At 45.0% G+C, this 27,388-nt stretch overlaps 3 protein-coding genes across 8 annotated transcripts in view; all 3 read right to left on the bottom strand.

The window, feature by feature from the left end:
* Positions 1-259: 259 nt before the first annotated feature.
* LOC115147564 (NAD-dependent protein deacetylase sirtuin-7) lies at positions 260-5,461 on the bottom strand. The gene is made up of 10 exons (XM_029689816.1): positions 5,262-5,461; positions 4,632-4,769; positions 4,237-4,341; positions 3,637-3,707; positions 3,330-3,402; positions 3,122-3,220; positions 2,667-2,903; positions 2,354-2,434; positions 1,958-2,064; positions 260-1,446 (listed from the first exon to the last, which is right to left on the bottom strand). Exons 1-10 carry the CDS (start codon positions 5,364-5,366, stop codon positions 1,242-1,244), a joined length of 1,221 nt encoding a protein of 406 aa, XP_029545676.1. The 5' UTR covers positions 5,367-5,461; the 3' UTR covers positions 260-1,241.
* A 799-nt stretch (positions 5,462-6,260) lies between these two features.
* On the bottom strand, positions 6,261-20,414 carry LOC115147555 (uncharacterized). Of its 5 annotated transcripts, none has more exons than XM_029689795.1 (12): positions 20,347-20,414; positions 19,887-20,040; positions 19,303-19,431; positions 17,687-19,014; positions 15,668-17,418; positions 15,243-15,358; positions 10,719-10,913; positions 10,052-10,168; positions 9,807-9,899; positions 8,972-9,085; positions 7,815-7,900; positions 6,261-7,125 (listed from the first exon to the last, which is right to left on the bottom strand). In XM_029689795.1, exons 1-12 carry the CDS (start codon positions 20,397-20,399, stop codon positions 6,984-6,986), a joined length of 4,278 nt encoding a protein of 1,425 aa, XP_029545655.1. In that variant the 5' UTR covers positions 20,400-20,414; the 3' UTR covers positions 6,261-6,983. The 5 variants fall into 5 exon arrangements, 4 of the variants coding, with proteins under 4 accessions (XP_029545655.1, XP_029545656.1, XP_029545657.1 ...); XM_029689796.1 differs by having other exon boundaries at positions 19,887-20,051; positions 20,347-20,388; XM_029689797.1 differs by lacking the exon at positions 10,719-10,913.
* A 5,300-nt stretch (positions 20,415-25,714) lies between these two features.
* Positions 25,715-27,388, bottom strand: part of LOC115147554 (transcription factor MafG) — a 32,053-nt gene continuing 30,379 nt past the window's right edge. For both annotated transcript variants that reach the window (XM_029689793.1, XM_029689794.1), the window contains 2 exons: positions 26,655-26,720; positions 25,715-26,317 (listed from right to left, as the gene is read on the bottom strand). In XM_029689793.1, coding sequence (XP_029545653.1) covers positions 25,844-26,317; positions 26,655-26,720 — 540 coding nt within the window. In that variant the 3' untranslated portion in view covers positions 25,715-25,843. The remainder of the gene's footprint in view (positions 26,318-26,654; positions 26,721-27,388) is intronic.

Here is a 27,388-nt window from a genome sequence, read left to right as displayed (position 1 = left end):
TTTATTTCATCTGTAGCCTGATTTCCTAACGAGTCTGTCACGCGATGACAGAAGTGGTCTTCTCACTAAGTTTACTTTAATATGACGGCTATTATATCCATATTTGCTCATAAAAGCGTTTACACCGACATTTCCTGCATAATACATTTTACAGACAAAAAGATCCCACCTTGTCAACCATATTGTGAATTGTAATAACAGATAAAACGGTTGAATGGAAACCTGGTTTATGCTTAAAAAAAGAAAAAAAAGAGTAGCGTAGCCAGTCCACAAGGTGGCGCAGCACCTCTTTTATTTGGGGAGAACACTGATGTCTAGCACCAAGAAAACACAACATTTAACACCGAGATTCCATTCCAAATATACCCTCTTCAGCATGTAGTGCTCTACTTTTGACCAGGACCCAGAGAGAATAGGTTGCCATTTGGGACATACCCTAAATTCACACTTCCATTATTGTAAAACCAAATACCTGACAATAACACCATCCAATGACAGCTACTAATGCCATGACTGTACTGTACTGTAATAGGACGGCATCGACGACAGCAAACCTGAGGAAAGTTAGTAAGGTGCTGTGCATGTAACAAACACAAAACACCACTCCTATGAAACTCCTAAAAAGCACCATTCAATTGAAACAAACTCTTAGGTTACAGCCCAATAATCTCTCTCCTCCTGAAGTGTTCACTACTCCCCACAAATTTAACAGCATTGGATGAGTGTAGGCATGGATCAGAGGGAGTTTCCATATACCAGTCATTTTCTTTTAAATCCATGACGGGAAGTGAACAAGTGCACACTTCAGGAGAAAGGGTTTCCACTAGATAGCACGACCACTAAGTCCAAATTGGCTATATGGTGTATATTTCTTTTTGGGGGGGGGGCTTTTTGGTCTTAATTAAGGTTAGGCTTAAGGTTAGCAGTGTGGTTAGGGTTAAAATCACATTTTAAATTGTAGAAATAGGCAGGTTTATGACTTTATGGCTGTGGTAACTAGTGAGGACCAGAAAGGAGAGATTATTAGGATGCTCCCTCAGGTTTAAAGAGGTAGTATCTGAAACCATAATAATACTTCATAATACTCTGCATCACAAATAGCTCTGTCTTAGTGAGGTTTTTCCCCCTCACTTCTTTTTGCTGGTTCGTCTTCCTTACTATCAAGGTCCATTTCAAAAACAACCAATCAGAACAAAAAGGAGATGGAGAATCGTGTGCGTCAAATTTCTACTATGATTCTGCTACGCCACCTTCTTCCTCCTCTTCCTCCCTTTGGAGTATCCTCGTCCGAACCAGCCTCCTTGTACTGCTGTTCCTCCACCCTGTCCCGGGGAGCCTGGTGAGCAGTCCTTCCCACCAGCGGGCGGAGCTATGAGTTTACGAGTGTAACTGTCCTCCTCGTCTGGGCTCAGCGGCGTGGCCAAGCTGAGTACAGGGTCCTCTGTCCTGATGAAGGAAGGGCAGTTAGGAATGAGTCAGTCAGGGTGTTCCAGGTGGGGTGTGTTCATTAGTGCACACCATAGCATAACTAATAGCATTCAACTCTGGAACACAGGCTTTCTTGGTTCAAGTCAGTGGTTTCCAATCCTGGTCCTGGGGACCCAAAACGGTGCGATTAAAAAATGGTTGTCCTAGCACTAACGCACCAGATTCAACACCATAACATTCAACTAATTATGACTTGCCTAGTTAAATAATGGTTCAATTAAAAATAGCTATTTGCAATGGAAAACTTTTAGCAATAAGTTCAGGTATGTCCCTCTCCGTTCCAACCAGTTTGCTTCCGAGGTGTGTGTGTGTGTTTAGAGACAGGTCTTACCGGTTGTAGGCCGAGGTGTGTGTGTGTGTGTGTTTAGAGACAGGTCTTACCGGTTGTAGGCCGAGGTGTGTGTGTGTTTAGAGACAGGTCTTACCGGTTGTAGGCCGAGGTGTGTGTGTGTATAGAGACAGGTCTTACCGGTTGTAGGCAGGGATCTGAATGTTCAGCTCCTCCATAAGGAGACGCATCACGTCGTCACATTTCCCATGGATCTTCAGTGTGGCCAGGTCGTCTTTAGGTGTCCACTAGAACAAGGCAGAGGTCATCATCAATCAGGCACCCTATTCTCTTTATAGTGCACTACTTTTGACCATCTCTGTGGGAAGTGAAACTACATTGAACGATCAAGATTCAACTCTGTAACAACACAGGCTTTATACAAGCCAGTGTTTTCCAATCCTGGTCCTGGGGACCCAAAGGGGTGCGATTAAAAAAGAATTGTCCTAGCACTAATCATGAATATGTTAATGTTAGGGCAATGCCAGGGACCAGGATTGGGAGACGCTGGTTCATGGTAAGTACTAGCAAGATGACCTGGAGATTGACGATATAGAGTTTGGGTCTCCTGATAGCAGGTCTATTCATGCTCCATAGACAGGCATACTTCTTCAGCACCTGGTAAAGACAGATGGAAAGATCAGTCTGAGCACACAGATGACATACAAACGGAGTAGGAGAAGTCAGTCAAGTTTCTACAACTAAAAACCACTCAATTCTATTCAATATTCACACAACTCCAATTTCATTCTCCTGTGAGGTGGCAGCAATCTGTTTTGGTCTATTAATCCTGGTTAGACAGAACTTCAGGCTTTACTGATGCTGTGTTAGTGCATGTTGTGGTCCTTACCTTCAGACTGGAGCCCAGACAGAGGATAACGTCAGCCCTCTCAGCAGCGTTCAATGCCCCCCTCCAGTTGAGAGGCTGCTCCAGGGTGCCCCTCTCCCCGAAATGTACGATGGTGTCCCTGAGCTCCCCCCCGCAGTGAGTGCACCGCCGCCCCGTCCCGTGCCTGTGCCTCGCCGTGCGCTCTGTCACGTCAAAGAGTCGCACAAACTCCCTCACCGGGGAACAGGAAGTACACACCTGTAAACCGGGAAATGTCAAAAATAATACAGTGAGTTCTTTAGGTGGAACATACTGTATGTAGTATATACTGTATGGAGTGTATACTGTATGTAGTATAAACTGTATGTAGTATATACTGTATGTAGTATACTGTATGTAGTATACTGTATGTAGTATACTGTATGTAGTATATACTGTATGTAGTATATACTGTATGGAGTGTGAGTGTGAACTACCTCGATGAACATGTTGCCGTGCAGCTCAGAGAGGGTGTGTCTGGGAAGACCGCTACGCAGGTGGAGCCCATCACAGTTCTGAGACACTATGTGCTGCACCTGCACACACACACATTGGAAATCATCATACAGACACCTCAAAACCTTTCCAGTATCGGACGAAGCTACAAGCACAAGGTCCATGACGACACACAACCAGCTCACTGACCATGTTCTCCTCATGCAGCATCCTGATACACATGTGTGTAAGAGTAGGTTCTGCTTCACTCAGGTCTGACGAGCTGTTGAGAGAGAGATGACTTAATTACATGCAGTATGACGAAGTTGCCCTATTGTTGACTTAATTACATGCAGTATGATGAAGTTGCCATCTTGTTGGCTTAATTACATGCAGTATGATGAAGTTGCCATCTTGTTGACTTAATTACATGCAGTATGACGAAGTTGCCCTCTTGTTGACTTAATTACATGCATTATGATGAAGTTGCCATCTTGTGTACTCCAGCCTGTCTCACCTGACAGCTCTGCCCTTCTGTAGCTGTGTCCAAACCCCATTTGGTCCCCTGTAGTCTGGGATGGACGCTGCCTGCAAAACATGACACAGAAACATGTCACTCTTGTCATGATGGGTGACAGGTAGCCTAGCTGATTGGGCCAGTAACCGGAAAGGTCGAAGGTCGCTGGTTCGAAACTCCGAGCAGACTAGGTGAAAACTCTGCCGATGTGCCTTTGAGCAAGGCCCTTAACCCTAATAACTTATGTAAGTCAAATAAGGTGTGCTGGAAGAATTCAAAGTTCAAGAACGCCTGGGGGTCCCCGAGGAGAGGTTTGAAAAAGGCTGTATGAGTGCACACCGTAGAAAACGTTTTGCAATGAAAACAAGCATTTCATTTTGGTTCAGGTTAGTCCCTCCCCGTTCTAGCCATTTGGTTCCTGTGAATACACCCCAGAACAAAGTTATACCCTGACCCCAGATCTGTTTGTGCTCTTGCCAACTCCACTGCTGTCAAATATTTGGTTGGCATGACAATGAGTTGACATGATAGCATAAATAAACTGGCACTTAGACTAGTGGAGCACAGCCATAGTGTGAAATCCAGAGCCCCAGTATTTACCGTGCTGATCCCAGCTCCAGTGTAGATAACCAGGTGTTTAGCCTGTCTGACTGCCTCAGCCAACTGTCCCACTTTACACCTCAGGTCCTCTGTATCATCAAATACCTACAACAGCACAAAGACAGAGAGAGACATATAAAGCAAATTCCATGCTAATAGTCGTCCTCCACATTGCATCTCCTAGCCTGGTGTTTCAGGTCAGTAAAGACATGAGACAAGGAGAGAGCGTGCCACTTAGACCATGTTATTGGTAGCCTGGGTGCCAGTCTGTTTGTGCCAACTTCTTATGGAATTGTCATGCCATGTTTGAAGTGACAAGCAGTTGGGAAGATAGCCTGGTTCCAGATCTGTTTGGGCAATGTTATTGGGCAGTTCTAAAGACACGTCAAGCAGACCTCTTCTTGCTTCCTCTTTAGAACGTTCCTGCGGACCTGCCGCGAACACAGCTCCTGTACTGTGTCCTGGTGCAGAAGTAGATCCGCAGACTCCTCCTGTGTCCTCTCACTCTCCTGCTTCTTCAGGATCTTAGCTACCTGGAAAGGAGGTGACGATAGATAATTACATGTACAAATTGTATAAAGCGTAGGAGTGCTGATCTAGGATCAGATGCCCCCTGTCCATGTGATCTAATAGGGAAAACTGATCCTAAATCAGCACTCCTACTCGGAGAAGCTTTATATGGGCCCTGAACATTTCGGTAGTCATTGTCAGCTGCTTATTTTACGTTGAGAATGACGCAAAGGAATGCAATAGTTACTAACTTTGGAATACATGAATGGGCAATATCTACTCTTAAATTTAAAATTTTTAAAAAAAATTATAATAATATCTACTCTTGACAATGTCACTCGGTACGAACACTGTCAGAGTTTTATCCAAAGTTCTCAACATTGTTAAACGTTGCAATGCATTGCAATAAGTGTTATTGCACCGGTGTTATAAGCCACCGGTGTAGCTTGCTAGCATAACATCTAGCTAGCTTGTAAACAGTGGACTACACAAATCTCCAGTCTCTCCTCTCTGACCAGTTTGAAACGCTTCCGCTGGATTTCCCTTTGCAGTATTTCAGCCTTCTCTTTAGCTTTTCTCTCGTCCCGAGAAGACGCGCCTGTGTCTGGTTCCTCTTCCATTCTCACAGACGTGGAATCACACTGATAGACAAACCAACGACAGCTATGGACGGATGTAGTCGAATAGGCCAAATGTAGCTTTCGAAAAGAAACTGCGCCCACTGGCGTTCTCACAATATAAACGTTTACTAGAACTCAGAAATTCATTTAAAAACTATACCGAACAGAAATATAAATGCAACATGTAAAGTGTTGGTCTCATGAGCTGAAATAAAAGAGCCTAGACATTTTACATACAAATTTGTTTACATCCCTGTTAGTGAGCATTTCTCCTCTGCCAAGGTGTGGCATATCAAGAAGCTGATTAAAGAGCATGATCATTACACAGGTGCACCTTGTGCTGGGGACAATAAAAGGACACTCTAAAGTGTGCAGTTTTGTCACACAACATCACAGATGTCTCAAGTTTCAAAGGAGCATTCAATTGGCATGTGACTGCAGGGATGTCCACCAGAGCTGTTGCCAGAAAATGGAATGTTCATTTCTCTACCATAAGCCGCCTCACATCGTTTAAGAGAATTTGGCAGTACATCCAACTGGCCTCACAACCGTAGAGCACGTGTAACCACACCAGCTCAGGTCCTCCACATCCAGCTTCTTCACCTGCAGGACAGCTGACAAAATTGGGTATTTGTTTGTATTAAAGCCCTTTTGTGGGGAAAAACGAATTCTGATTGGCTGGGCCTGGCTCCCAATTGGGTGGGCCTATGCCCTCCAGGCCCACCCATGGCTGTGCCCCTGCCCAGTCATGTGAAATCCATAGATTAAGACCTCATGAATTCATTTCAATTGACTGATTTCCTTATATGAACTCTAACTCAGTAATATCATTAATTGTTGAATGTTATGTTTATATTTTTGTTCAGTTTACATTCAAACAACCTGACAAGTACATTTTTTATAAAAACATTTATTAAAAAACACTTGTAAATAATTTAGAACAAAAACAGTAGGAAAGAAGAACACTCAGAACAGACCTTAAAAATAGACTTGGGTTTTCTGGGCTTTGGTTGCATTGCCATCCCAATACTGCACCACAAACAGGTATAGGAAATATAAATAGTATAAAATGTGTAAAACTAACATATTACGAACAGTGTGTCCAAAAACAAGTCCTGAGGTCTTGTGGTAAGAATAGATTGTCACATACAGTATGTAGTAGCTAAGATGCATTTGAATGCAGTGAGTTGTGCCTTTGTAGAATACAATCAAGTTAAAATACAATACTTTCCAGATGTACACTGGTTAGCAAGAAACACTATGGATGCATCCCAAATGGCAGCCTATTCCCTTTATAGTGCACTACTTTTGACCAGGGCCCATAGGGGCGTATTGTTTTAGGGTTAAGTGAGATGGATTGTGTGTGTGTGTGTGTGTGTGTGTGTGTATCTTTTTAGGTATCAACAGTATTCATTACCTGGGAGGGACTACCTGAACTTGTCCAATAAGAAACGCTTGTTTTCATTTTCCAAAACATTTCCACTAATGAATATGACCCTGAACTTGTCCAATAAGAAACGCTCGTTTTCGTTCTCCTGTGCAAAATGTTTTGCTACACTGTGCCAAAATGAACACGATCCGGTTCCGGTCCAGTCTAGCCCGATAAGTAGACCATCTTCACCGAGATCTGCGGGACTGGACGGTCTTGGGGACCCTTTGAGGGTTGGGTCGAAAAGACCCACGTGTCTGCTTCACGACGTTCCCCTCTGCCCCAGCAACCACAGCTCCAGTCCCCCTCTGCCCCTCTGCCGCTTTCCTCCTGATGGGAGAAGAGAGGGGAACAATAGGTTGATTAGTGAGACAGTAGGACTCTGCCGCTTTCCTCCTGATGGGAGAAGAGAGGGGAACAATAGGTTGATTAGTGAGACAGTAGGACTCTGCCGCTTTCCTCCTGATGGGAGAAGAGAGGGGAACAATAGGTTGATTAGTGAGACAGTAGGACTCTGCCGCTTTCCTCCTGATGGGAGAAGAGAGGGGAACAATAGGTTGATTAGTGAGACAGTAGGACTCTGCCGCTTTCCTCCTGATGGGAGAAGAGAGGGGAACAATAGGTTGATTAGTGAGACAGTAGGACTCTGCCGCTTTCCTCCTGATGGGAGAAGAGAGGGGAACAATAGGTTGATTAGTGAGACAGTAGAACTCTGCCGCTTTCCTCCTGATGGGAGAAGAGAGGGGAACAATAGGTTGATTAGTGAGACAGTTGGGACAGTTTATTAGTATTATAATATCACTATGCTGGGCAGTAGTCACTGCCGGGGCTGTACTAGCTTGGGTAGAAGTATGGCTCTTCTATAACCAAACATGTTATTAACACAACTCTAACCTTGTACTGATAACCCTGAAACTCAGAACATACAAGTCATACACTCGCTGTCTTGCTCTGACAATGTCTGTTTTATATACAATAACTATCTAGTCTAGTGACACATTTTCTATGACAGAACTCACATCATGACTCCTCTCTTCCTCTCCAAGGCTTTCTGTGTAGCAGCTGACAGAGAACTCTTCCCCCTGGTCGACCCCATTTCCCCAGTCTGTGGACCCAAACACACACACGCACAGTTTGATACACAAACACTCCTTAAATTTGTGTATGCTGATGTATATTTGTTGTACATTCAATCCTAATCTTTCTATCCAGACCCCAAAGCATCTCATGTTGGAGGCTTTATTGTGCACTAGGAAGTAACCAACTGCTCCCCAAAATATCTCAAATGTCATCATGATACCTAAATGCTATTTGCCGGATTTATTCTGCTGATGTATGCATGCATGCATGCATGCATGCATGTATGTATGTATGTATGTATGTATGTATATTTTGTAACATGTTTTGATTACCACTATGCACTGCCCTTGTAGTTAACTTAGAGATACTTGGGGATTTTGGCTGAGGCCCTTTATCTACTTCCCCAGAGTCCGATGAGGTCATGTCTCTGTGTGCAGTTTGAAAGATGTTGCTAACTAATGCTACAGCAATTTCTAACTAGCATTAGCATAATGACTGGAAGTCTATGGTATCTGCTAGCAAAACCACCTCTAACTTCCTTCCTAATGGACACAGAGACATAAAAATGGTATCCACAAGTTTACTTGCATAAAAAACAATGTCTTTGGCACATGTCTTGATGCTCTGATGAAGGTTTAACTGCCAAAACGCGTTAGCCAGACGGCCAAAATTAAAAACGACATAAAAACCAATGTTCTTGAAATGTTTGTCTGTCCCCCCCCTGGTGGTTACCTTGTGTTTCATCTCCCTGTCCCCCCCTGGTGGTTACCTTGTGTTTCATCTCCCTGCCCCCCCTGGTGGTTACCTTGTGTTTCATCTCCCTGTCCCCCCCTGGTGGTTACCTTGTGTTTCATCTCCCTGTCCCCCCCTGGTGGTTACCTTGTGTTTCATCTCCCTGTCCCCCCCTGGTGGTTACCTTGTGTTTCATCTCCCTGTCCCCCCCTGGTGGTTACCTTGTGTTTCATCTCCCTGTCCCCCTGGTGGTTACCTTGTGTTTCATCTCCCTGCCCCCCCTGGTGGTTACCTTGTGTTTCATCTCCCTGCCCCCCCTGGTGGTTACCTTGTGTTTCATCTCCCTGTCCCCCCTGGTGGTTACCTTGTGTTTCATCTCCCTGTCCCTGGCCAGCTGTCTGTCCCAGCTGATGATCTGCATCCTGTCTCCTGCTGACAGACAGAAGATGTCCTGGAGCTCATAACGTGCTGAGCGGAGCTGCAACAAGACACCACTCCTGAGAATTAGTCTGTCTGTGTGTGTAGAGACTGTGTTGTGCGCGCCAGACTGTGTGTGTGTGTGTGTGTGTAGAGACTGTGTTGTGCGTGCCAGAGTGTGTGTGTAGAGACTGTGTTGTGCGCGTCAGAGTGTGTGTGTGTGTAGAGACTGTGTTGTGCGCGCAAGAGTGTGTGTGTGTGTAGAGACTGTGTTGTGCGTGCCAGAGTGTGTGTGTGTGTAGAGACTGTGTTGTGCGCGCCAGAGTGTGTGTGTGTGTAGAGACTGTGTTGTGCGCGCCAGAGTGTGTGTGTGTAGAGACTGTGTTGTGCGCGCAAGAGTGTGTGTGTGTGTAGAGACTGTGTTGTGCGCGCAAGAGTGTGTGTGTGTGTAGAGACTGTGTTGTGCGCGCAAGAGTGTGTGTGTGTGTAGAGACTGTGTTGTGCGCGCCAGAGTGTGTGTGTGTGTAGAGACTGTGTTGTGCGCGCCAGAGTGTGTGTGTGTGTAGAGACTGTGTTGTGCGCGCCAGAGTGTGTGTGTGTGTGTAGAGACTGTGTTGTGCGTGCCAGAGTGTGTGTGTGTGTAGAGACTGTGTTGTGCGCGCCAGAGTGTGTGTGTGTGTGTAGAGACTGTGTTGTGCGCACCAGAGTGTGTGTGTGTGTAGAGACTGTGTTGTGCGCGCCAGAGTGTGTGTGTGTAGAGACTGTGTGTGTGTGTTAGTTACCTGCAGTGTGACTCTCTCCTGCAGCACCAGGTCTTGCCTGCTGTCTCTCCCAGGGCTCTGGGGCTGGAAGGACTGCAGGAACTGCTGCATGTCCTGAGGGAGGGGGGGACACAGTCATACACACACAGTCATACACACACAGTCATACACACACAGCGAAAATAAATGATTAAACACACATCCGTAAATCACATCTTCGATAAATCCCATGATGGGCTGTGTGTTTCTGAGACTGTGTGTGTCACCTTGATGGTACATAGCAGCTGTCCCACTCTCTCTGTGTGTAGGAGCCTCCTGGTTAGGTATCCCTTCACTGCTGCTGCCACCAGGGGACCATAACACACAGACAGACACCTGGGAGACTGAGGAGAGAGGAGGGGAGAGGGAGAGAGATGAGGGGGTGGGGGGAGAGGAGGGTAGAGAGGGAGAGACGAGGGGGTGGGGGGAGAGGAGGGTAGAGGGAGAGAGACGAGGGGGTGGGGGGAGAGGAGGGTAGAGAGGGAGAGACGAGGGGGTGGGGGGAGAGGAGGGTAGAGGGAGAGAGACGAGGGGGGTGGGGAGAGAGGAGGGTAGAGAGGGAGAGACGAGGGGGGTGGGGGGAGAGGAGGGGGTGGGGAGAGAAGAGGGTAGAGAGGGAGAGACGAGGGGGGGTGGGGGGAGAAGAGAGAAATACAAATTCTGTCAATGACAACCAATTAATTTCCCAACCAGATTCTCAAGGTCCTTTCAACTGGTGGCCAACTGTAGATGTAGACACACAGACACGCACGTACACACATACGAACACACACACACACACACACCTGCACCCTGACTTGAATCATCAGACAACTAACTGTTGTGCTTCTCACTTGTTGATTATAAACTGATGATCCAAATATACAAAGTCAGTCAGGTGTGAATTGAATTTACCCGTGAGGGGGAGTCTGGGTCTGAAAGGAGGGATCCTGGTGAGGGGGAGAACAGAGGGATGGAGAGGGAGGACAGAGGGATGGAAGAGAGGGGGAGGAGGGAGGTCGTGTTGTCCGCTAGACGTGCGCTGGATGTGGGGCTGGAGGACACAGGGAAGGACAAACTCTGGAGTAGCTGGTAACGTACAGCCAGCATCTAACAGACAGGAGAGAAGAATGAGAGAGAGAGAGAGAAAGAGAGAGAGAGAGGAATGAGAGAGAGAGAGAGAGAGGAATGAGAGAGAAAGAGAGAGAGAGAGAGAGGAATGAGAGAGACAGAGAGACAGAGAGAGAGAGAGGAATGAGAGAGACAAGGAGGAATGAGAGAGACAAGGAGGAATGAGAGAAAAAGAAAGAGTAAAAAAGAGAGAGAGAAAAGAGAGAGAGAGGACCATTAGTGCTCAGAGCGACTATCTGGCACTTAACCAGCACCCCTCATGAATTAAACTAATGATCGTCTCCTTTTCTGTGTCATATCCCCCCTCTGCCTCCTTCCTTCCACCCCAGCTACCCTACATCCCTGTCTCCCTCCATCTCTCTATCCACGGCCCAGCTATGCTCCTGTTACAGGCAACACATCATCAATGATGGAGGGAGGGGAGAAGAAAGGTTTTATTATTAAACAGCTTTGTTAATTATGGTGTTAGAGCTACACAGACACACAGATGGAAGGTAACCTGCCTAAATGATTTCTGCCCTGTAGCACTCACGTCTGTAGCCATGAAGTGCTTTGAAAGGCTGGTCATGACTCACATCATCACCATTATCCCAGAAACCCTAGACCCACTCCAATTCACATACCGCCCCAACAGATCCACAGATGGCGCAATCTCAATCACATTCCACACTGTCCTTTCCCACCTGGACAAAAGGAACACCTATGTGAGAATGCTGTTCATTGACTACAGCTCAGCGTTCAACACCATAGTGCCCACGAAGCTCATCACAAAGCTAAGGACCATGGGACTAAACACCTCCCTCTGCAACTGGATCCTGGACTTCCTGACGGGCCGCCCCCAGGTGGTGAGGGTAGGTAGCAACACATCTGCCAAGCTGATCCTCAACACTGGGGCCCTTCAGGGGTGTTTGCATAGTCCCCTCTTGTACTTCCTGTTCACCCACGACTGCGTGGCCAGGTACGACTCCAACACCATCATTAAGTTTGCTGACGACACAACAACGATGAGACAGCTATAGGGAGGTCAGAGACCTGGCAGTGTGGTGCCAGGACAACAACCTCTCCCTGAATGTGAGCAAGACAAAAGGAGCTGATGGTGGACTACAGGAAAAGGCGGCCGAACAGGCCCCCATTAACATCAACGAGGCTGTAGTGGAGCTTGTTGAGAGCTTCAAGTTCCTTGGTGTCCACATCACCAACAAACTATCATGGTCCAAACACACCAAGACAGTCGTGAAGAGGGCACGACAACACCTTTTCCTCCTCAGGAGACTGAAAAGACTTGCCATGGGTCCCCAGATCCTCAAAAAGTTCTAGTTACACCATCGAAAGCATCCTGACTGGTTGCATCACTGTCTGGTATGGCAACTGCTCGGCATCTGACCGTAAGGCATTACAGAGGGTAGTGCGTACGACCAAGTACATTTTTGGGGCCAAGCTTCCTGCCATCCAGGACCTATATAGTTGGCGGTGTCAGAGGAAGGCCCAGAAAATTGTGAGACTCCAGCCACCCCAGTCATAGACTGTTCTCTCTGCTACCGCACGGCAAGCGGTACCGGAGTGCCAAGTCTAGGTCCAAAAGGCTCCTTAACAGATTCTACCCCCAAGCCATAAGACCGCTGAACAATGAATCAAATGGCCACCCGGACTATTCACGTTGACCCCCCCCCCACCTTTGTTTTTACACTGCTGCTACTCACTGCTCTTTATCTATGCATAGCAACTTCCCCCCTATCTACATGTACTAACAACCTCTAACCTGTAGCCCTATCTACATGTACTAACGACCTCTAACCTGTAGCCCTATCTACATGTACTAACAACCTCTAACCTGTAGCCCTATCTACATGTACTAACGACCTCTAACCTGTCCCCCTATCTACATGTACTAACGACCTCTAACCTGTCCCCCTATCTACATGTACAAACGACCTCTAACCTGTACCCCTATCTACATGTACTAACAACCTCTAACCTGTAGCCCTATCTACATGTACTAACGACCTCTAACCTGTCCCCCTATCTACATGTACTAACGACCTCTAACCTGTCCCCCTATCTACATGTACAAACGACCTCTAACCTGTACCCCTATCTACATGTACAAACGACCTCTAACCTGTACCCCTATCTACATGTACAAACGACCTCTAACCTGTAGCCCTATCTACATGTACTAACGACCTCTAACCTGTAGCCCTATCTACATGTACTAACGACCTCTAACCTGTAGCCCTATCTACATGTACAAACGACCTCTAACCTGTAGCCCTATCTACATGTACAAACGACCTCTAACCTGTCCCCCCTATCTACATGTACTAACGACCTCTAACCTGTACCCCTATCTACATGTACAAACGACCTCTAACCTGTAGCCCTATCTACATGTACAAACGACCTCTAACCTGTAGCCCTATCTACATGTACAAACGACCTCTAACCTGTAGCCCTATCTACATGTACAAACGACCTCTAACCTGTAGCCCTATCTACATGTACAAACGACCTCTAACCTGTAGCCCTATCTACATGTACTAACGACCTCTAACCTGTAGCCCTATCTACATGTACTAACGACCTCTAACCTGTAGCCCTATCTACATGTACAAACGACCTCTAACCTGTAGCCCTATCTACATGTACAAACGACCTCTAACCTGTAGCCCTATCTACATGTACTAACGACCTCTAACCTGTAGCCCTATCTACATGTACAAACGACCTCTAACCTGTAGCCCTATCTACATGTACAAACGACCTCTAACCTGTAGCCCTATCTACATGTACTAACGACCTCTAACCTGTAGCCCTATCTACATGTACAAACGACCTCTAACCTGTAGCCCTATCTACATGTACAAACGACCTCTAACCTGTACCCCTATCTACATGTACAAACGACCTCTAACCTGTCCCCCTATCTACATGTACAAACGACCTCTAACCTGTACCCCTATCTACATGTACAAACGACCTCTAACCTGTACCCCTATCTACATGTACAAACAACCTCTAACCTGTACCCCTATCTACATGAACAAATTACCTACACTAACCTGTAGCCCCGCACGCTGACTCGGTACCGGTACCACCTGTATATAGCCTCGTTATTGTTATGTCATTTTCTTGTGTTACTTTGATTTATTTTTTTACTTTAGTTTATTTAGTAAATATTTTCTTAACTCTATTTCTTGAACTGCATTGTTGGTTAAGGTTTTGTATGTAAGCATTTCACGGTAAGGTCTACACCTGTTCTATTTGGCGCATAAAATGTGATTTTAAATACAAGGAATGGATGCCAGCTAACGTGTTGGTTGTCCTTGGGTTTAACACACACACACACACACACACACACACACACACACACACACACACACACACACACACACACACAGTGAGGTAACCAAACTCAGCCACTCTTCCTCTTAGGGCTCCAATGAAACATTTATAGTAGAATCTCTCCCTGGTCCTTAAAACTGGAGGGGAGTTTCAAGGTCCCTTTTAATGGGCATATGTCTGCAGTCTGCACAAGCTGTGTGTGTGTGTGTGTGTGTGTGTGTGTGTGTGTGTGTGTGTGTGAGGATGTGTGAGGATGTAATTAAGCCAAGGAGCCAGCTGAAATCCCTGTCTCTCTTTTGAGGAACATTAAGGTTGTTGTAACAGCACAAGCTGACCCATTTTAAGAATCTGAGAGAATCAGAGATAGAGGGAGGGAGAGAAAGAAAATGAGAGAGGGAAGGAGAGGAATTGAGAGAGAGAGAGAGAGAGGGAGGGAAAGGAATTGAGAGAGAGAGGGAGAGTGAGGGAAAGGAATTGAGAGAGAGAGGGAGAGTGAGGGAAAGGAATTGAGAGAGAGAGGGAGAGTGAGGGAAAGGAATTGAGAGAGAAGCAGGCAGGGAGGGATACCGGTACCAGCTGGATGGGTTTATAGGTGACCTTGGTTAGATGTCACAGTTATTGGAGTTGCTAGTGTAGTGGTCATATTGTGGTCCAGCGGTCTCTCTCACCTGCAGTAGTTGTTGCTGCTTCATCAATTGTTTAGAGGTCAGGGTTGGGGTCAATTCCCTTTTAATGCTGGTCAATTCAGGAAGTACACAGAAATTCCAATTACCAATTCTCTTCAAAGCTTTTCAATGAGGAGATGTGGAATTGGAATTTGGTTTACTTTCTGATTTGACTGGAATTGAAATTGGATTGAGCCCAAACCTGTAAGAGGTTGTATTGTGGTTAGTATTGTGGATAGTATTGTAGCTATAGTAGTAATACTGTGGTCATATTGAGGTGGTGGTCAGCGGTCTCTCTCACCTGCAGTAGTTGTTGCTGCTGTCTCCTCTGCTCCTCCTTCAGGGCTCTGACCTGGGCTGCATGGGTCTGCTTTAGCTGGAGCTGCTGGCTCTCCTGACTGTGTGACCGCACCGCAGCTAGGAGGGAGACGGGTAACAGTCAGACAGGAAGGGCTAGCTAGGGGTCTGATGTGATTTACATACTCTTAATCAGGGATATTAAAGATTGACAAACATTTGTTTTGCACTTGTTACCTTAATAATGAATGAATAAATAGCATAAAACGCTTATTTGAGTTAGGAGCCACTGAATGTTATATAATGGATTGAGAAAACATTGAATGAAGTTTGAGATGACATCCATTACTATGTGAATGTTTGTCTCTCTGTACCTCAGACAGGAAGACATCCTAATCTAAATCCACTGTGGACATAGGCTGGCCTTACCTTCAGGAGTACTGGAGTGAGGCCTGTCCATCACCTCTCTTCGTCCTTGTCCCCTGTTCCCCTCTGTGGTGTGCATGACCAGTCTACGTTTGGCCCTTGACGCCCCTCCCTGACCGCCACCTCCGTTCTCAGGGGTCAGCTGCTTCCCCGCGGGGTCATGACCTTTCAACGACCCCTCTGACCCTCCCTGGAGCCAGAGCCCTGAGGGCGTGTCCACGTCATACGATTGGTTGATGGATTGGAAGTGGGCGGGGTCCTCCGGATAACTCTTCCACTCCATTGGCTGGTGCTGGTTGTTACTGGCATCTGAGAGGACGGAGAAAGGTGTTTTGTGTGATGCCGGAATCTTGACAACGTCATTCCGAACCTTGATGACTTTCGACGGAACCTTGATGACATCGTATGGAACCTTCCGGAACACGTCAGGAACTCTCCTCTTCTGAGTGAGGGAGGTGACGTGGCGCGCTGCAAGAGGCTGCTGCTGGCGACCATCTTGTTTTTTGTAACCTGTTGTAACAGTGATCTCCACCTCCTTGAACAATGGAGGTACGCTGTCACACCACTGGACTCTACAGGGGCCCACCGCCATCTTATCAGCTGACCTCTGACCTCCATCCCCTCTTCCTTTCTCACTGTCACTAAGGTTACTCTCTGCCTGACTCTCAGGTGTATGGTAGTCCATGTATTTATGTGGCGGGTCCATGGTAAGGTTACTACTATTATCAGTCTGGCTGTTGTTGTGTGTCTGGTTCCCTGACTGTAAGGCCTGGCTGTCAGGTGTATGGTAGTCCATGTATTTGTGTTGTTGGTCTATATTATCAGTCTGGCTGTTGTTGTGCGTCTGGTGGCTCTCTGGTGTCTCTGTGAGCGTGGATTCCAGGTCAGAGATCAGTATTTTGAGGCTGGACAGGTTGAGCTCCAGCTGAGCTATCTGTTCTGCCTGGTCTGTGCTCCTACGCATAGGTCTTGTACCACCCCCAGCCACTAGGGGCGCTCTATGCAGATGCGTTTGGTCCCGAGCATCATTATTTTCCTGCCCAGTCACCGACCCCACCTCGTGGTCTACATTCAAAGGTGTGTTTACCAGGATCTGCCTCTTGGGGGTGCCACGCCCTCCTCCCCCACTGTTTCCTTTACTCTTACAGCGGATAGGGCTCATACTAAACTGGGGGGTAGGGACGCTCTGGAACCTACTACTCCCCAGAGAGGAAGGCCTCGGCAGGGTAGAGCTCTTCTCCCTGACTAGGTAGAATGATTTCTGGGTTATGGAGGCATCGGCTGAGATAGGATGTGGAAGGTTCTCCATTAGCATTGACGGTGCTGCTGTGACGTCTGGTGAGAGGTGTAGCTGGATGTCTTCGGCTGCCGAGCCAGCATCAATGTCCACTCCTGGAGGAGATTGGGATTGGGTGTCTCCTTCTAGACCAACCAAATGTGAAGGGCCATTTCCAGCCTCCAATTCCGTCAATATTCTTTCATGACATCCTTTTTCGTTAGGTCCCATTCTTTCCACAATCCTAGACCTCGCGTTCTCCTCCTCACGTTGAACCCACGCTTCCTTAGGGAATATCTCTAGTGGTGGCGGTCCGGAAAACTGGACTCCCATTCCCAGATGATCCTTTCTCCAATCCCTGTCCCGGGTTTTCCTTCCCTCCGCCACCACTCTCCCTGACTGGAGAAACTCCTCATTCTCCTTGTCTGAGAAACTGATCTCCTCCTCCATCTTCTGGTGTGTCAAGGCCTCCTGGGTCCTAAAATAAAATACTATTTCAATTGCATATAAAATCACAACAAACTTTACAGTAAAAACATTCAAATGAAGGAGATAAAAAACAGACTGCAAAAAAAGAGAGATTAATACAAAACAAATAACAGTAAAACCACTGACTAAAAGCCATGCTAAAAAGATGGGTTTTCAAATGTGATTTAAAAACCTCTAATATGTCTGCCCCTCTTACCTGAACACAACAAACAGAAGTCAATAAAACTGATGAATAAAATAACATCAAAAACTCTCACCTGGTAGAACAAGTGGAGGCCTTGGCCTGGTTCTTCAGCTGACGCTGGCGTCTCCGGTGCTCCTGGGACTTTTTCAGCAGGGTCTGGAGGCTGAGGCGGTACGGCCCTGCCACTGGTTCCGATTCCGGGTCCAAGTCTACATCTCCAGTCCGGATCTTTGGTTCTGATTCTGGCTGGTTCCTGCCTGGTTTGGGGCATTCCAAAGCTGCCTGGGATTTTTTTAGAAGAGTCTGGAGGCTGAGCCGGTATGGTCCCTCCGGTCGGTCCAGGTCTAAGTCTGACGCCTGGTTCTGATCTGGTTTGCAGAGGTCCGGTGTCGAGGCCTCAGTCTGAGGACATGTCACTACAATCTTGGGTTCAGGACGGTCTGATAGTGATAATGAGGCTTGATGCTGAGGGAAAGTGACAATATTAGTAGTGCTACACTTCTTTCCTGGATGACTTGCTATGTGGTCTTCTACAGGAGGTGTGATATCGTTGCTCTGTAGAGGCGACGTCACCAACGCTTCCTCTAAATAGTCTGGTATGACGTCATTACACCAGGACGACGTCACGCTCGCCTCATCTGCAGGGCGACCAGTTATGAGGTCATCGTCACACGGGGACGACCCCTCCTCCAGATCTTCAGCATCAATGGGAGGATGGCTGATGATATTACATGCCTTGGTTGTGTTTGTATCGGAGGTGCCGTGTAGGAGAAACCCCCCCGTTCCAATTGGTGTCCCATCCTCAGGCCCTGATATAATGCTCTCCCCAGCCTCGGTCCGACTCAAGACACAGGTGGCCTCCGCGTTTTCATACGTCACGTACCCTGAAGACTGGTGGCTTATGTCAGCTAGAGGATCCACCGTTGCTTCTCCTGAACCCAGGTCCTCCTCCAGAACACACCCAGCATTGGTGGTCTTATCCTGGTCATACAAGAGTCTCTCCCTGGTCCGGGTCTCTGTTTGTGGAGCAACCTGGTTGGTATGTGTGGTTGTCTCTCTAGCTAGAGAAGGTGTCATTGGGTCACAGACCAGCTTATCTAGGAAGGTCTCCCTCACAGTGGTGGTGTTATGGAGAGTTGTAAGGTGATTCGTTGTGAAGGCGCCGTAGGCTGTCGACGTCATGGGAGGACCTCGGACGAGGATGCCTGCTTTCCCATCATGCATGACGGTTAAGGTTGGTGGGGAGGACGACCCCGGCAAGCTGTCCTTGGTCTCGGTGACATCATCATTCTGCGACGCTAGAACCTGCCGGACGTTGCTGTGGTGTAGGTTGGTGGTTTTGGCTGCCGTTAGTCCTGGTTCACCCTGAAAGAACTCCTCCAGTGTTGGTGCTTGCCTCAGCTAGAATACCAGACAGAAAACAAATTAAAAAACATGACCATAACAACAGGAAAGGTGAGAAATGAAAACAATCATAACTTTGTTATGACATAAATACATACTTTTCACCTTATAGGCTAGGCAATACATTAAGTTAGCTGAAGTAGCAGGAGTGTACAATGAAATTATATGGGACCGTTTCCCAGCCTCGGCCTGCACAAAAAAAATATTTCATTAGAGATTCTCCAATAATGTTAATCTGCGTCTGGGAAACCAGCCTTATTTGACTTAAAATCCATGTGGATTTACCTGAACACTGTGTAGAATGTTCTGAACGTAGGACATCCTCGTCTCAGAGGGCTGAGTCTTCCTCCTATCCGTCGTCCTCTTGGCTGCCTCTCTGTGTCTCTGCATCTCTTCTCTTTGCACTCCTGTGAGCTGGGAATAGCAACACAGTCAGACTTTGTCTATGTCCCCCTATTCCCTTTACAGTACACTACTTTTGACCAGGACCCATAGGGCTTATATAGGGAATAGGGTGCCATTTGGGACTCAAATATTTGTCTTGCCATGAGATAATGATAGATATCATAATAATGATAGATATCATTAGTAAGGCCCAAAAAAGAAAGGCATATGCATATACCATATAGTCACAGCAAAGCCCTTGCTAATAATGATTTTAACAGTAGGTTAAAATATAAGACTATAAATACCTAGCTAGCCTGGGTGCCAGTCTTCTCTGCTCTTTCCAACTCCGTATGGAATTATCGTGCAAAAAGACTGGTTCCCTGGCTAGCATATAACTAGCTCCATCATTCCTCACAGGCAACATAACATGTAACATGTAAGTGGTGATATCCATAGAGTTACACAGCAACAAGAAGCCTTACCAATGGAGGAAGGATGGGTATGCCATGGAAACGGATAGCTGATGATACGTGGCGAGTACATGGTGATTCCAGTGTCCGGCGTTGGTTCTCGTTGCTATCCTTCCTTTTCAGTTCGTAAAGTCGGCGTTGTATGAACTTTTCATAGTCTTCCATTCTGTAACAAAACTATATGTTTCGTTAATTCGTTTTTAGAGCACTGCATTATTTGATGATCACGAAATAACTTTTTTTTTTAACTTGTTGTTAGCTAATCTAGCTAGCAGCTAACGTTATCTAGAAAGTTAGCTAACGGTCAACTAATCATTCAACAAAATAGCGCCAACTTTATCAAACAACACAACGTTAAATTAATAGAATGCAAAGTTTACAAACAGTCGCCACAAATATTGCTTAGTGAATGGCTTTAAAACTATTACATTAAATTAAACGAATTTGCAAGAGAGATCATTTGCATGTTTACATTTTACCCGCCTCCTCGAGAGAACAAACTGACAGTTTGGAGGAAACTGTCATGGCGTCTACAACTCACGTCATGGACGACAGACCAGGTGGATTTGGATTCAAGATTGAACACAATAATAACTCCAAGTCCGACTTTAAGTACGTCTATAATGTCATTAGTTAACCTATATATTGTGTATATTAGCGATAATTAGTTGTTTTATCTTGAGATTACTGTTTTTGAAAGTGCTAGTTGGCAAACATGCGAAATTGCTGAAACCAAACTCCGGTTCGTATTTTCCAACTCTCCAGGTATTTTGACAGACAGCTCATCTTCGGTTGGTTATTTGCTACTGCCACCTACAGACGTTACTGGCTGATAGGTTGAGTAAACACAATATGGTTCATTTATGCGAACAGTAATAAAACAGTAGAAAAACCACATACAGAGATCTTGATGTTTATTGGTAGCACGTCCATTGGACCGCTGATAATGCATTGACGAATCAGCAAAATAAATGCTGATCTTAGCAATTATGGTGATGATTCTACACTAAGGTATACGTCCATTTTAATATTCATTTTATTTGTATTTGTTTGTTTCTATATAAATGTGCTGCATAAAGTATCTGTCCATGTAAGGTCGATGGGTCAACATATACTATGCAAAATGTTACCCTATTTTTCTTTCGTAAACGGGAAGTCCATGGGTCTAAAACACAAATGTCGTGTATACATCATTATTCATTATCCTGGCGCCCTATTCTCTATATAGTGCATTACTTAGCACCTAGGAAGATATCAATCCGTCACAGTATAGCGATAAACCACGTCTAGATCAGCGACTGAGGCCTCTGCCCTTTTGTACTAATATCTGGGCCAGAAATATGTCCACCACTGAGAGGTTACTGGAATTAGGTCATCCTCCGTCGCCACACTTTTAACTGGATTCCACTGGAAAGAGGAAATAAGGTGTTTTATATGTCCCAAATGGCACCCTATTCCCTATACAGTGCACTGCTTTTGACGAGTAGTGCACAAAAAAAGGGAATAGGGTGCCATTTGGGATGCCAACTTTGAAGTTGAAATAAATATGAACTGACCAGAAGAAACACCTTATCAGACATTCAGGCAGACTACAATACTGTAATATAAAGCAACAGAATATACTATAAAATTCACCTAGGACTTCAAAAAGTCTTCAAATTGACTGACTACAAAGATTTATTTCAGGCATCATCATATAGTCACATTATAGCCTATAGCCTGGTCCCAGATCAGTTTGTGCAGTCTTGCGAACTCCTATGGTCCCTGTCATGCCTGTCTGCTGGCTCATGGCTTATACAGCCCAAAGTGATCTGGACCCAGGCTACATAACTATGGAACAATAGAGAAGATACGGTTTGTCCTCTTCAAATTGTGTTTATTGGTCATATACAAAATAAAGTCAACTGTTTATCAACAAACAATACAGTATGTACATCAATAAATTAAAGGATCGATGACAAAACAGTTAATTCCCATGGTTACCAATACATCAGCATTACTTATCTACAAATAGCAAAAAAAGTACAATAATTTAGTTATGAATTAATAAATACTTACAATGAAATGGACTCACTGTCACTTTAGGGTGTTTCCCCATACAAAGTACTGTGACACTGCGATATAATAATGTATTACACCCCATAGAGAACATTTTACAAAACACAGATTTTTTTACATTTCCAGGTAATTTGTTACTAATATTTTCCATATTCACAAACTCTACTACTTGTTTTCATAGCTTTTCACTGATCATTCTATACTTTGGAGACACACACAGACTGTGTCCCAAATTACACCTATTCCCTTCATAGTGCACTACTTTTGACCAGGGCCCTGGTAGTGCACTATGAAGGGAATAGGGTGTCATTTGGGAGGCATAGACAGAAACAACCCTGAGCCATATAGTCATGCTCACCAGTTGACCCAACATGTGGTGTGTTATGGGTAGGGGAGGGGGGGTTATATAGATAAGCACTTTGTATAAAAGATATTGACCTCAGTCACACTGTACCTGCAGTTTATTAAGCTGACAACAACTTTTAGACGACCAACCACGACATCACTACTCATCAAGCTCTAGCAGTTCTAGCTCCGCCTCATTCCTCAAGCCCCACCCAGTTTTTGCATATATAGACATTCACTTGACAACAGTCACCACGACAACATTCATGTGTGCTCGACAACAAGAGGAGGAACAAAACAATCAAAACGAAACAAACTGAACTAATATAACTTGCTGGTGGCACTTTTTGCTTTACGTTATCTAATTTGAGTATATTAAAATGTTTCTCCAAAAACCTTTAACACATTGCTCACAGAATGTTGAAACGCGACAGGACTTGCCACAATCAAAAGTAGAATAACAACATCAGAAGTTACAAAAGCAAATGGGGGGAGGAGAGAGATTACGAGGACCAAAAACTCCATCAGAACAATTTCACAGATCACCAGTCAAACAATATATTTTTTGCCCATTTAAAAGAGAATCAAAATAGATATTTTTACATATATATCACTACATACAGTACATACACCTAAATGCCAGATGGGTGAGTTTCAACGTTAAAGAGATAAGGAAAGGGTTATTTCTTATCAAACCTTTTCAGTCCAGATTTGCAGCACTCTGTACTTTCTCGGTTGGTCAAACCCGCAGATGGGTTATCAGTGCAACCATTCCTGTGGCTTTAACAGTTTTTGTACTTTTAACACCCCCTTTGCTCCTCCCTTCCTCCCCATTTAGCTACTGTGTGAAAAGAGAGAGAGATCAGAGCATTCCCATCTACTGCACAGCAGTAACTTCCTTTAGAGCCTATGGCAGGGTTTCCCCAACCTATTATGAAGATGAAGCAAAAAATATTCAATACTGTCTAGGTTTGATATCTAGTTAACGGCAATAGAAGGGTGATTATAAAACCATGTGGAAATTGATCATTTGTACTCTAGAGGTTGTGGATAATTCAACTAAGTACCCAAATAACAAAAGAACCTACGTGGGTAAAACTGGACAGGCAAAACAATGCTGTAACAAACTTCATGTCTGTGGGAAAACCTTGCTTTTAGACAGACCAAACCATACCCGGCCCACAGAATTATATTGACCAGTAGAATGGAAATGGGCCATCTCGGTACGGGAAACTTGCATTCTATAATTCTTGAATGACAGGATTTCTATGACCCGGCCCCTATATAAACAGATAGCAGACAACAGTGTTACTTCCCTGGCATTTACAGAATAGGATAAACAAACGAAAACATCGGCAATGCAATCTGCATTAAACATATCCATTCATATAAATTATATACACAGAAAATAAAATAATTATATAAATCACGTCACAAAAATAGAACTTATTCAAAGAGCACGGGTGATGTAATCGTAGGTCCATATCCCAGTCTTTACACCCTTGCAGAAGTTTGGGTATCCTAGGATACGCTGTATCTTGTACCCAATCTCTTTATTCTCCCAGTTTGTCTAACTCATTTGGAATATTCAGGCTTTTATACATTTAGACGTTTTATTGAGATGCTAAATAAACAGTTCCTATTCAGAGAGACTTTGTAATTTATGTAATGCATGTTTATAACATTAATAACACGTGTATTAAGTATTAATCAACATTGTCAATTAATACAACCACCACTACTACATAAGGATATGGGCTGAGCATAGGTACCTTCGATTACATCACCCACTTTAAATTAAAACAGCATCACGTATCCATAACGACAACATAGTGAACAATTATATTATCATTACCTCGTCACGTACTGTACATTACAACGTCACACCACCACGCGCTAGCCTCACGGTCACCATAACAACCACACGCGCCTAGTCACTAGAAAAACAAAGCTATCAATTTCAATAGTTAAGCCACTTTCGGTACAATTGCAAAAAAAGAGGAGATATCAAACAATTTTTTCCTTGATTATTTTTTAAAGGTCTTTTATAAATAATGTAAAGATACTTACTCTATGTAATTTATAAAATTCAAGATATGACCATATGTAGACAAAGAATCCTTTGAAGAATACGTAACGTCACTCACACTGATAACTTTATGGTAAAACTTGTGAGAATTACACCCAACTAACAGATTGAACAGTCCACTATTTTAAAAACTGAAAATAAAACAGATTTTTAAATAATTAATTTTGACAGTTGAAATATTGGCCATGTCAACAAAATACCTCATAGTCATAGTAACGTTAGTATGTTATTGCCATTCCCAAAAAACTAAACAAAATAAAATCTAACAATAAATTAGAAAAACATTAAAATTGACTATATTTAAATTCTATACATTTTTGACAAAAATGTAGATTTTTCAGTTAGTGTTTGAATGGCGTAATTGCCTAGTCACATAAACACGTGTCAGTCAATGTAATCCCGATAGCTAATACTACAGTATAGTACACAACTCCCAGACAGACAGGAACAGGACAACACTTGGCGATTAGATGCCTAGACCCCTCTGGCCTGTATGGAGATTGGTAATATGGTGATAATTGGTCAGTGCATAACATTAAGCACAGGTAAACACACAGGTACCTGTGGTAAAACACAACCTCTTTAGGCCTCCCGAGTGGCGTCATTACAGACCAAGGGTTCGATCCCAGGCTGTGTCGCAGCTGGCCGCAACTGGGAGACCCATGAGGCGGCGCACAATTGACCCATCGTGCTCTAGCGACTCCTTATGGTGGGCCGGGCGCATGCATGCTGACTTCGGTCGGCAGTTGTACTGTGTTTCCTCCGACACATTGGTGCGGCTGGCTTCTGGTTCTTGGCAGGGTCATGTTTCGGAGGACGCATGGCTCTCGACCTTCGCCTCTCCCAAGTCCGTACGGGAGTTTCAGCGATGGGACAAGACTGTAACTACCAATTGGGGAGAAAAAAAGGGTGAAAAGTACAAAAGAAACGTGAAATAATCAAAACAACCTCTTCCTGAAGATACTTTTCTGGAAGCATCTTGTCTCTCTTGTGCAATGAGCCGTTACAAAATACAATTCTATGTAATTTTTATGATAACAAATTAAATAAATTAATGGCTCTGCAAGCTGTTTCTGCAAAACAAGGAAGTGCCTGTGAGTACGAAAGCCCGTTGGGTAAAAAATAATTGTTTTCAGAAAAAACACAGCCAAATAGAATGATACCAAAACAAACGTCGGCCACGGATGAAGTTCACAGTATTCCATGACACAACACACGCATAACTACATTACATAAAAATTACAACTTTGGACCTTGTGTACAACAGTTACAAAATAACAGTAGAAACACAGTAATTACTATCCAGGGCGTGATATTTTCTCAAAGGGGGGGCCACCTCACCTGATTAAATTCTGTCCTGTGCTCAATGACAATGCACTGACCAATGGTTTCATTTTTAAATAGTCCTAATTAGCTTCCTCTCCTCCTCTCCTTTCCCTCCCTTTTTCCTCTCATCCCTCCTTGACCCAGCCCGCTACTAAGACCGCGCGTCCGTTTTCGACTTCACTATCGTGATGACACTCGTCGCCGCCACTTTCCCCGGTATGAGTGGCCCGATCACCGACCCAACCCCACCACCTCCCCTCTGACCCCCGACCCCTAGCCCCACCCCTGGGCTCCTCGCCACAGTCCTTGCGAAACTCTGTAGCGCCTCGTACTTCGACCTCAGGTGATCGAGCTCCGCCCTCATGCTGGCGTTTTCCGACGCCAACTTATCCACTTCCTGTTGAAGCTGTGACTTCTGCTTCTCCAGCTCCTCCTTCTGGGTGACCCGTTTGACCCGGCAGCTGGCGGCATAGCCACGGTTCTTCAGGGTGCGCCGGCGCTGTTTAAGCTGCAGGATCTCATCCTTGGTGAGGCCGCGGAGGTGCTGGTTGAGCTCCCGGACGGACATAGTCACCAGCTCATCATCTGTCAGGGTGGTCCCATTCTCCCCCGGCTCCCTCTTCACCTGGGGGGAGGGGAGGGAGGAGAGGGGGACGGGGGGAGGGAGGGAGGTGAGTTAGGAAGAAGACATGGACAGGCCGTAGTACACGTGTCAAACTCATTCCACGGAGGTCCTGGTGTCTGCGAGTTTTCGCTCCACCCTTGTACTTGATTGATGAATTAAGATCACTAATTAGTAAGGAACTCCCCTGACCTGATCTAGATCTTAATTGAAAGGAAGAAAAAAAAAACCTTGGCCCTCCGTGGAATGAGTTTGACACTGCAGTAGCAGGTAAGAGAGAAAATACCTTACTTGGATACATTATCATATATTTCCACATCAGTCCAGCGCGAGTTCTCACCTTCAAGGCCTTGTTTCCCTTGTTAGTGGTCGACATGCCACGAGAACCACCCCCCTCTGGACACACCTGCAGACAGGAGGGAGAGAGAAAAGACATAATATGACATTTGAAACGTCTTTATTTTTTTGGAACTTCTGTGAGTGTAATGTTTACTGTTCATTTTTGTTGTTTATTTCACTTTTGTTTATTATCTACTTCACTTGCTTTGGCAATGTTAACATATGTTTCCCGTGCCAATAAAGGCCTTAAATTGAAATTGAATTGAGAGAGAGCGAGAGAAGAGGAGGCAGTGCTTAGCTCAGTATAAGAAAATCTGAAACTCATCCACAAACTGTCACAATGAAAGTGAGAACAGACACTCAAAGAAACACACACAGACACTTCCTGTTTGTTGGTGGTTAGTGTGGCAGTGCCTGTGGTGTCAGAGCTCTAGAACACCCAACAAGCGTTCTGATTGGTTGGCCAGGGACCAACAGGGAGAGAGATATGAGTATTTGGACAGAGTCCAGGGGAATACCATACACACGGATAGAGAGAGAGAAGCAAGTAGATGAAGAGAGAGACAGGCACATAATGACATTTGAAATGCAATGTTTACTGTTCATTTTTATTGTTTATTAACATATGTTTCCCATGCCAATAAAGCCCTTAAATTGAAATTGAATTGAAAGACCAACAAAAAGAGAGAAGGGACAAACACGATGGCTGTGAATGAGATGAGATCAATTCCACAC

This window comes from Salmo trutta, chromosome 14, assembly GCF_901001165.1.
Source record: "Salmo trutta chromosome 14, fSalTru1.1, whole genome shotgun sequence".
Taxonomy (NCBI): Eukaryota; Metazoa; Chordata; class Actinopteri; order Salmoniformes; family Salmonidae; genus Salmo; species Salmo trutta.
Note: the sequence above shows the minus strand (reverse complement) of the source record. Positions and strands in the feature narration are given on the sequence as shown.